The 10,590-nt window shown below is 50.9% G+C and overlaps 3 protein-coding genes across 3 annotated transcripts; 1 reads left to right on the top strand and 2 right to left on the bottom strand.

Moving 5' to 3' along the window:
- Window positions 1-610: 610 nt before the first annotated feature.
- Window positions 611-2,985, top strand: BC939DRAFT_529436 (uncharacterized protein). Its single transcript, XM_051561512.1, has 3 exons — window positions 611-1,162; window positions 1,318-1,449; window positions 1,709-2,985. The coding sequence occupies exons 1-3, from the start codon at window positions 730-732 to the stop codon at window positions 2,920-2,922; spliced, it is 1,779 nt and encodes a 592-aa protein (XP_051411718.1). The 5' UTR covers window positions 611-729; the 3' UTR covers window positions 2,923-2,985.
- A 2,539-nt stretch (window positions 2,986-5,524) lies between these two features.
- Window positions 5,525-5,839, bottom strand: BC939DRAFT_397714 (Homeodomain-like protein; the record flags this gene model as incomplete). The annotated part of the gene is made up of 1 exon (XM_051552375.1): window positions 5,525-5,839. A coding segment is annotated over one exon (315 nt), but the record flags the coding sequence as incomplete, so codon positions are not given.
- Window positions 5,840-8,382: 2,543 nt separating this feature from the next.
- Window positions 8,383-9,429, bottom strand: BC939DRAFT_477682 (uncharacterized protein; the record flags this gene model as incomplete). The annotated part of the gene is made up of 5 exons (XM_051558696.1): window positions 8,383-8,542; window position 8,627; window positions 8,895-8,960; window positions 9,129-9,183; window positions 9,346-9,429. 5 exons carry the CDS (start codon window positions 9,427-9,429, stop codon window positions 8,383-8,385), a joined length of 366 nt encoding a protein of 121 aa, XP_051411716.1.
- Between the last annotated feature and the right edge of the window lie 1,161 nt (window positions 9,430-10,590).

The following is a 10,590-nucleotide window of genomic DNA, read 5'->3' as shown; positions in this document are numbered from 1 at the left end:
AGTCATCGCTTTCTCTCCTTGCTCTCTCTCTCTGCACTGCCCGCCAGCACTCGCTAGAAAAAAAACTGTAGAGATGAAACAGGTTGACCCAAGATCGATAAACGAAGATGGGGGGTTGGTTTGGTTGTATGACTGAAGACTGTACCGGATTCTCGTTTCAAGGTCACTTCAATGAATGAATGAGCAAAGGGATTGATTCCCTTTTCTAATAGCAAGCTGGTGCACTTTGCCGGACCCGAGACAAAATGTGCATTTCTTTTTTTTTGGGGAGGGTTTTGACTCTTTTTTTTTTTCATTTTTTATTTTTTAGTTCGCGGTATGGGTATGATATAGCATAGCGTTGTGAGCATGGTAATCCAATGTTTTCCATTTCCATTTCCATTTCCACTTCCATGCCCCGTTGCTGTGTGTGTATGCGTGGTCGCCCAGTGGATCAGGTCTCTGCCCTGAGAGAGAGACAAAATTGTGCCATATTTTTAGCTGAACCTAAAAGGGGCTCACCTCCACACCCACACCTCTTTATCCCAGAAAACTCATCTAATAGAATCATCTCATTCTACAACACCCACTCACCCATCCCTCATCCTGATTCATCTCGCCCTTTCTCTTTTTTTTTTTTTTTTCTTTTCTTTTTTCTTTTTACTCTCTCTCCATCCATAATTACATCAGAGCATATAAACACGCTTCATCACTCCAAAAGAAAGAAAAAAGAAAGAAAAGAGAAACCAGATGTCCTCCACGGACTACCGTGTCTCCCAAATCGTCGTCCTCTGCAAGGACTGTGGCAACGATGTCGGCCTTTACCCAGGCCGCCACAAATGTCCACCCGCACCGGCCATGCCGACCATGCCCTCCATCCCACTCAAATACCAACAGCAAGCCCCATCCTCATTCTCGGCCTCATCAGCCCCATCTCGTTCCAACGGCCGAAGACCCCCCGACCTGAACCCGGACTCGCTCTACGGCAGTGGTGCTGGGAGCTCGTATGGTAGTAGTGGGAATAATAGCAGGACGCCGACGTCAGCGTCGTTCCAGGAACGGAGCAATGGATCCCGTACGCCCACAGCATCCTCGTTTCAGGAGCGGATGCGGGAACGAGATCGGGAGAAGCAGCAGCGTGAGCGAGAGGAACGTGAAGCTGCTGCCAGGGCTGTCCGAGAAGGTAAAGACAAAAGAAAACCTCGCTCCTCCTCGTTGTTCACACTCGCACTGTTCTCATTTTTGATAACGTTTTTTGTTTGCTAAGCAGCAGCTGAGATAATAACGATCAATTGCCTCTTTTTTTTAAAAAAATTGGTAATGTTATTTTATTGACAGATACTCGATTGGATGCACCGACAACGTCGACATCGACACCGGCAGCGGGAGCAGGAACGACAATATGGAGCAGACTCAGGGCAGCGAAGGAGGTTATCAATGCGACGATCACAGGAGAAGAAAAGTGGCCTGGTATGTGAAATGGTTTCAATTTGGTTTTATCGGCATGGAGAATTGGTCGTGTGCGTAAGGAGGATAAAAAATAATAATAATAATAATAATAATAGAGGGAGAGAGGGAGGGGGGGGGAAGTGCGTGGCAATAAAAGATGCAAGCAAAGTGCGCATACTAGAATATACTTTGGGCTGGGTTACTATTAGCCCATCATAGACGGGTAACGCATCAACTCACGAACCTCTTCTATTTTATTATTTTTGGCATTTTGACACAGAATCGGACGATTCGGATCACGAGGGCGAGACACATGTTCGCCGGACCCTTCGCGAATTCGCCGACAAGAAGGAAGAGAAGGAGCTAGCAGCCAAGGTTGCAGAGCTGGAGATGACTCCGATCGATTCGCCAGGGTCACTCTCAAAGAACACAGGAGCAAGTAGGAACCAGTACCTCCGGGACGCTGTCAACAAAGAACACTCGCCGTCAATCATCTCCTCGACGTCTTCGAACGAACGGGAGGATTATTATGGGCGGTCACTCAGAGCCAGGGGCGAGACGGGTGGTGGTGGTGGGGGACAGGATCCGAGTGAGCGGTCGTGGTCGCCCACATCCTCTTCGATCAGCACGGCGACTAGCAATAACAGCTATGGAAGTGGAAGCTTGAATCTGCCTAGCAACTCTGCAAGGGAAGGAGGAGGAAACAGGTACAGGACGACGAGTGACGCGAGTCGGGATGATGCGCTGAGTCGGTTGGAGGGCAAAAGTCAGGGCGATAAACTGGCCACCCAGGTCAGTCATCTAGGAAGCACTAGTCCGAGAGGGCGCGCGAATTCTCCGAATGTCGGGCATCGACCACAAGACGGTCCTCCGGCACCATCTCCTTCTTCGTCTTCGTCTTCGTCTTCGTCTTCGGCATATCAACAGAAGCAACAGTACGGAAATAGCGATAGTAGCCGGTACCAACAGCAGCAGCAGTATAACAACCAGCTCTCGCCATCATCTGCAGGTGGTGGTATTGGATACAATAACAACTACTCGTCTTCGCCCTCACAACGCTCGGTCTCACCGGGAGCTAATCGACGCTATGATTCGCCCTCGTCAGCTCCAGGCCCAGGTCCATCGTCATCTTCGTCTGCGTCGTCACGGCAACGGTACGCAGGACAACCACCCGTCTCGCCCTCTTACAATAATCACCCCAACAGTGGTGGCAATAACTATCACCAGCAACCGCCGCCATCTTCATCTTCACGGGGAGATGCTTATGGAGGTCGATCCAGGGGTCCAGATCCGGGGCAGGGATATGGCGGTGGCGGAAGACCGGACTATGAACGCAGACCGACTTATCCACCCCAGGGCGGACCTCCCGGAAACAGCGGTGGCGGGAATAGTCAGGGAGCGTATGGACAAAGGCAACAGCAGCACCAACAACATCCTCATCAGCAGTATCCTTCACAGCATCATGCCTATGGAACTCAGGGCAATTACTTTTAAAAAGAGCAGCTCGATATTTAGAGCGAGACCTTTGCATTAGACACCTTACCACCATTCCACTCGAAATAATAATAATAATAATAATAATAAATTATCATGCAAAAACGCTTCTGTCTTTGGTTCCGGTTTATATATTTCATTATTATCATCTGTCAGCCATGCAAGTTCAAGGATTGGGGTTGGTGAGTGATGAACTGCCTGGCGCTTGCGATATGCTTGAAGGAAGCTGCTGCTGTGGTATCCCAGTCGACGGTGACGGCAATGCAGAACTTGGAGCCGCGCTCGAAGCCGACGATTGCTGAGCATTCCTGGCCATCATGAGCAACGCAGACGTCGAGATGAACCCTGTGGGCGAAGATGCGATCGTTGGTGATAGTAGTGGAGGCGCCAGAGGCGGGGATGAGAATGTCGCGATGTTCGGTACGGGAATTCCACCGCCGCTTGTGCCCGATAATGGTCCAGGGACAGATGTCATCTTCAGAGGGCCCGAGGTTGATGTGGCAGCAAATGCCTGCTGCTGTTGTTGGTGAGATGGCTGGTGGTGGAAACCCTGTTGCTGCTGTTGCTGTTGTTGTTGAGGATGCGGAGGAGACTGAATTTGGGCTTGGTTCAGCTGTGTGTGCGGTGATGACGAGACAGGAGAACCGTTGTAGCTGGGTACCCGCTGGTGACCAGGGTAGACGCTGGAGGCATTGTATTGCGGCTGAGGCTGCTGACTAGGCATTGTTTGCTGCGGCTGCGATGGCTGTTGCTGAAGCTGCATATGCGACAATGATCCTTGCGAATAGCTATGAGAGTGCTGACCCAAGGCAACAGGTCGGTATCCTTGTTGCTGAGGGTGCATGGGCGCTTGCTGTTGCTGCTGTTGCTGCGAATGATGTTGCATGCCTGTGGAGGACGATGCAACAGATGCCGCCGGGGCAGGTTTTGGTGCCAGTGCAGGTGTCTGGGCCATGGGGGTAGTCGACACCGATAATGAAGTCCCTTGGCGATGAGACGGCATAGTCTGGGGATTTGATGATTGCTGTCGAAAGTGCTGTTGTTGCTGCTGTTGCTGTTGCTGTATGGGTTGCTGTTGAACATGTTGATGTTGACTATGTTGCTGCTGCTGCTGCTGTTGCTGCTGAGGATATTGCGAGTATTGTGAATGCGCCGTATGCTGTGGGTGCTGCATCGAAGAGTGCATCGGCTGCTGCAGACCTGAGTGCTGGCTTTGTTGCGGCGAATAGATCTGACTGCCGACTCCGCCGCTGGAATCATGGATGCCCAGACCCGCACCACCCTTGTTGGGATTAGGGCTGCTGCTACTGGTGGTATTACCGCTACTGTTGTTGTTGCCCCCGCTACTGCCGCCACTACCGCTGCTGTTGCCGCCGCTGCTCTGCTCAACTGGTCGGAGTGGAGCACTCTTTCTTCCGGGGGACAGAGTTGAATAATCGGATGGGTGCATGTTCTGTTGATATGGAGCACGTATGCTTTGCTGCTGTTGGTGATGCATGTGTTGGTGCTGGTAATGCTGTTGAGCAGCCTGTGACGAAGACTGCGACGGGGGCTGACTAGGCGCCATTACATGGCTAGGAAGACGCTGCTGCTGCGGCTGCGAATGCTGATCCTGTCCATTTGGTGAAGTCCGATACTCCTTAAGAGGTGATGCACTGTGAGGACTCGCAGGAACAGCCTATGAAAAGGAGAACAAAGTATAAGTTATCTGGTTGAATCAAATTGCAGGGTATAGTCTTGCCCAAGTTATTCAATGTACCTGTTTAGGCCAGTAACCTGGAGCTTCATTAGGGCCCTTGGCAGAGTGATGCAAAGGCTGCTGCTGTTCGTGTAGTCGCTGAGGCTGCTGTTGCTGTTTCTGAGATTGGTGCTGATTCTGCTGTTGGTGTTGCTGCTGTTGTTGCTGATACTGTGGATGTGAAGAATATGTTTGGACTGATGGTTGTGTCTGAGGCTGTACTTGTGGTTGTGCCTGCGGTTGGGCCTGCGGTTGGGCCTGCGGTTGAGCTTGCGGTTGGGCTTGCGGTTGGGCCTGCGATTGGGCTTGCGGTTGGACTTGCGGTTGGGCCTGTGGTTGTGCGCGCGTCTGCAGCTGTGCTTGATCCTGTGCCTGAGGTTGAGATATCGGTTGTTGCTGTGAGAGTGGAGACTCCGATTGTGTCTCTTGCTGTGTCTGCGGCTCTGATGGCGATACCTGCTCCGCCTGCTGAGTAGGACTTGTTTTTTGCGAGTGGCTAGCGGAGGACCTGTCCTGCGGACGTCCAGCGACAGGTGCCAGCTGCGGATACCTGGCCCCAGGGCTACTCATGGGTTTATCTCCGCTTGTTCCTGGTGTAGGGGATTGCGTCTGAATTATCTGCGGGCGCTGGTCCAATGTCCGCCCTTCTGCTCGGCCGCGTCCCCCCTGTGGTGCCTCCTTGGAAATCCTGATCACTTCCGCATTTTTGTGAGTTGATACTGTTCTCTGGAGCCCAGGTCCTTCTGCGCCGTTAGATGATGAGCGTGCTCCCGTATTCGCAAGACTAGCGGGGTGGGATCCTGCCGTCATCATGATCTTCGTCTTGACACTCTTTGCCCTAACGCGGTTATAGCACTGGTACCATGTTCGTGTCTCGACTGTTTTTGCGATCTGCTGCCATGAATTACCAAACGTATGGTATGCCTCCACTAGTTTCTCATCTTCCTCCGGTGTCCATGGCAGGCGATTGATTTGTGGATCCAGGTCGGTTTGCCACTTCTGCATACATTGCTTGGCATTTCTTCCAGGGACCTTCATCGCCACTGCATGCCAATTCTCGCTCGAGAGATCACGAACGGCCTCCAAAAGAATTTCTTCCTCTAATGTTGTCCAAGTTCCCTTCTTGAGTTTGTCCTCCGACTTGTCCGTGTATAAAGGTCCACCAGTGGTCACCCCCATTGCCGATCCTGCACCTGCACCTGAAATTGCGCTCGCGCCAGCACCAGCGCTCCCCTGCGGACTCTGAGGACCGTTCGACCCTGCGGACGATAATGAGGCTGACTGAAGCGAACCCCTCGACTTTCTGGAGGCACCAGGTTGACCCACCAACTGAATGCTGAGGACTCCAGGCTTTTGGTTGAAGCTTTTTGACGCGACATCGCCTCCTGTTCCTGAAGTCTTTCCATCAGATGGTCGAATGATGCGATGACCAGCCAAATCCGACGTTGTTGTCTCCGCATCAGGGTCATTGTCGCCCTGATCTCCTGCCGGAGGAAGCCACCCATGCAGCGGTTTTGGCCGATCGAGTCCCGCACCATCCTCAGAAGAAGTCTGTCCCAATGCGGTCGGAAGTGATTTGCCCGACTGAACCAGTGTGATCTTGAAGGGGCGTCCTCTTCCTGGATTGAGGGTCGTGTTGCTGGTCCCCGCATCCTTAGACGTTTGGCCTGATGCCGATGCAAGTTCTTCGGCACGTTGTTGAAGACGCAGCTTTTTAGCCTGTTTCAGCTTCTTCTTGGCGAGGCGACGCTCCGCACGAGACATCCCCTGTGGTTGATCATGATCTCTGTCTTTATCTCTATGCCTTGGCTTGTCTATATCCATGATGTTGCTACTGTTTGATGGGGGGCGTGGCGAGGATGGATCTATAGGCGACCGCCCTGTGCCATCCATGGCCATGGTCGAGAGCGAAGAAAGATTTGGATCCTGTCTAGATCTCTTTGATGACCGTGCTTCCTCTGTCATGGTAGAGGGCCTTGATAGATTAACGGATGAATCCAGCTCTCGGGAATGCCTCCGCTTGCTGGACTTTGAACTATGATGATTACTCCGGCTCTGACGATCCCAGTCCTTGGTGCGATGCCGTGGATCCTGATCCGCAATGTCGTCTGATAAGGGTGGAGCTGACCTTGAATCAGCAAGGTCCATTTGGTTGTTTGATGGCTGAGGGCAATGCGCTGGTATGTATGAAGGTGCGTATGGGTGGCCATAGTAATAAGGGAATGGTGGGTACGCTGAATGTACTTGATGGCCCGGCTTTTGCCTTTGGAATGCTGGAAATAAGGAGTGGCGAGCGGGTAAAATCTTTATCTTTGCGTCTGAGGAGTCATACGCCTCGTCATCGTCCGTGGCATCCAACGATGGCTCCAGGTCGACTGTGAACCAGGTATTGTCCTGATAGAATGAGAATGCCTTCCTGTTCATGTCGAGTACGGACCTGCGCACCTCCAATTCCAGCGACAGATGTTCGGTTGCAGACGAAATGGCGTAAAGAACTTGTGCAGTCTTGAGCGGAGAAAGCGAGACGAGGAACTTGAGCTGCTCGTAAAAGTCGAGGAGGTCTTGGTCCAAGATGATATCGTCGAGTTGCGGGCGAAATACTACAGATGGATAGTGATATCCCCTTAAATCGTTATCGTCATCTTCCTCCTCCGGAATGCTGCTGGACTCTGTTGTCTTTATTGACCCTACTGTTTCCTGCAGCTCCTGAGGCTCTTTGCTGTTGCTGACCGGCACTGTTATAGAGGATGTGGCAGCCATATTTTGATGATTGGCGGCGTTCGCAGCCTTTGAATTTGCTGTTGTTGATGTGCTGGTTTTCGATTTAATTGTGGTCCCTGGAGATATCTCCATGCAAGACTCTATTAGAGGATATTTTCAGAGGAAAACATCAATAAAGAAAAGAACATGCCCATTTCCTCTATTATCAGCGGATGATCCTTGCGAACAAATCGCATCCCTTCGCACAGGATCAGTTCAGCGGTAGCATTTCTTATCTGCCCCTGCGACGCGAACAACCTCCTGCTGTAGATGCAATACCGTGCACGTACCGAGTATGATGGAAGGATTATGCTAATGAGGAACAGCGTTGCGGCGACAAGTTGATGAATGCTACACGCCTCTTGATGATGAGTGAACGCTTCATTATCATAGATTCCTAGCTAAAACTACGTCAGATAACGTCACGTGAAGAGCTTCACAGGTGCTCGTCTCGGCCTGCAGGAGGATTTTGTAAGCAGGCGTGGTGTGATTTGGATCCGCATTGAAAAGTAGGGAGCCGCTGCGGTGTATGAGATAGGGGCTGCTCTAGTTCGGATCAAATGAACGAAGACGCGGTTGGGGCACCTGATTTTGCGAGCATGAGAAGCCAAGTCCCTGCGAGTAACCCGGTTTGTCACTCGCCCTTGCGTCTGGTCTGAGGCAGTCTGCTCGGCGCCTTGCTCGTCCACACTCGTTGGATCGCGCTTATAAGTAGGCTGGACTATTTCATTCCTGCAGCAAAAAGCGACGGCTATATGCCGTTCAATGAGTTCCCAGCAACCGTAATGACAAATAAAGAAATAAACGGGCGAACAAGCTCTGGTATACACTCACGTCTGAGGTGCTTGCGCCAGTCGAGGTTCATTCGCCACCTCAAGGGCGGGTTTATGTGTGCTAGTATGTGATGAACATGGGCTCAGTCAAGTATTGCTCGTCATTTAGAGCTGGATATGAAGGACGACCTACAGGTCAGGATCCTCCAGACCATCGTCTGAGGATGGGACATCAAGTCTTGATCTCGCACTCTCTGAAAAGGAAGGAAGTTCGTCCGATGAGACTAGGGCGTCTTGCTGATCACGGACGACAGAAGCAACGTCTTCCTGCTGATGGATGCCCTCATCCCTAATCCAGTGCATAGTTCTGTCAGATATTAAACGTCTTTTTCTGCAGGCCCCGGTACTACACCAGACACTGGACTCTTCTTACCCTGCAGAGTCAGCCGTGAAAGCGCAGTCTCACGAGTCTTGTTCGCCCCAACGTCGTGAGCTGCTCCGATCCTTGGTCGGCAATGCAGAGATTAGTTATTGGGTGGTATCACTTATGGCTTGCTGGTCTCGAGCGAGTTAAATGGACAAGGAACTTACATCCTGATAAAGAATAGCAGAGTGCGCGGACGGTTTGACCAGGAGAAAAGGAAAAGAAAGCGCTGGTGGAGAAGGGAGAAGAAAGCCTTCGATCGACAAGAACTACGTACACAAGTCATGCATGTCTCTTGATGGGCCATAACCAGCTGCGGAAGACCATTTGGACTGTGAGGAGTCTATCAGCATTCATCGACATCGATGATAGCAGGTCGAGCAATAAAGCAAGGATGCTCATGGGTGCACTATTAAAGCAGAACGACAAACCCCAGGACTCTATCCACAAGCCGTCGAAATGTTATAATGCTCAAAGAACATAGCCTTCGAAGCTATCCGCACCATCGTACCAAAAGGCTGGTGGTACTGAGTAGCAGGTCGCCGCAGAGCTTCTACTGCAGCTGTCTATTGTTCAATCTTGATATCCCTGTCCTTCCAACCCAATTCGTTAAAGGCATCGACATCATGAGCAGCACCTCCAAGCTTCGGATACAGCCACCGTACCCTGGGAATAAAGTGATATTTACTTTTTGACGAGAGAGCTTCTTGAATGGTTGGTATTTATACCTTGAGGGCGACTGCCTTGAAAGAGGGAGCCAGTCGTTTGAATGCCTTAGAACAAGTAGCGGAAGTCATGAAAAAGACAATCATGGAAGAAGATACATAAGGAAAGCAGAACCTAAAGTAGGCTCCCGCTGAGAAGCATGTAACAGAGGAGGCAAGAATAAGGACAAGACAGTGCTTTTAGGGCGGTAGGAAGCCTAAGGATACTGTTGCGCGGCGCCTATGGAGGGCAAACTTCATCTTAACGTGTTCAGCCTTCGATTCATCCGTGTATAAAGCGCGCTCCCTCTACATACGTCTCTCCCCCACCTTCACCCTCCTTTCCACGCCCTCTTTGACGCCTTGTTCTGCCCAGATCCATCCCAAGGTGCCCCTCCGCCCACTCGACCTCCCAGAGACCAGAGAACGCATCGGCCTCTTCCTGATCAAGCAAGGTCTTCATTAAATCCCCGCCTGCCAAGAATGGCACCAGTCCTTCCAGCATTTACTGAGCAACACCAACTGGTTGAACATGGCTAGTCTGGGGCGACATCAGTATCAGAGCTCAACAACCGCTGCTCAGAGGGACGACGTTTACTATATATTTATGATAAAGAGGATATATTGAACCGAACGTCGGGCTTTAAGCAGATATTGAGGATCCATCAACCAGTCTGTGTAGTAAGTCGCATGTCTGTAGAGGCATATGTGCATATGTCGCACACTTAGAGGGCCATGTTACAAAATATATAATGCAGCAGCGGTTATAGCAGATAAGACCGGTGCAAGAAGTTGTATCTCCACGAGTTGCCTGTACGCGCTAAATAGAGCTGGAGCTCCACTACTGTTACAATATAGCACACTTGCAGAGGTCTATGCAAGAAATAATTCTGAGCACCGAAGGAACACAGGCCAGAGCAGCCAAGCGTTCATAGCGACGTTGCTTCTTGACCCTTCGATGTCGGCTCTTCCTATCATACTGAGGTAGAATTCAGTAAGTGTTGGATTGTTCACCCACTAATAGGAAATCTAAGCTGTATTTAGACCGCCGTGAGACAGGTTAGGTAATTGAACTTAGTACGAGAGGAACCGTTCATTCGGATAATTAATATTTGGGCCTGCCTGAGCAGGCAATGACCCGGAGCTGTCATCCGTTGGATTATGGCTGAACGTCTCCAAATCAGAATCCGTGCTAGACGCGACAATTACCGCCTTTTCCGACTTTTAGTTAATTAGTTGAATACGAATAGACCCTCGGGTCCTGAATCA

Source organism: Gamsiella multidivaricata (genome assembly GCF_025024155.1).
Source record: "Gamsiella multidivaricata strain RSA 2152 chromosome Unknown BC939scaffold_37, whole genome shotgun sequence".
In the NCBI taxonomy this organism is placed as follows: domain Eukaryota; kingdom Fungi; phylum Mortierellomycota; class Mortierellomycetes; order Mortierellales; family Mortierellaceae; genus Gamsiella; species Gamsiella multidivaricata.
Note: the sequence above shows the minus strand (reverse complement) of the source record. Positions and strands in the feature narration are given on the sequence as shown.

Coding starts and splice junctions, on each gene's coding strand:
- BC939DRAFT_529436 (XM_051561512.1), top strand. CDS start 730: ATGTCCTCCACGGACTACCGTGTCTCCCAAATCGTCGTCCTCTGCAAG. Junction 1,163..1,317: donor TGCCAGGGCTGTCCGAGAAG/GTAAAGACAAAA, acceptor TTTTATTGACAG/ATACTCGATTGGATGCACCG. Junction 1,450..1,708: donor AGGAGAAGAAAAGTGGCCTG/GTATGTGAAATG, acceptor ATTTTGACACAG/AATCGGACGATTCGGATCAC.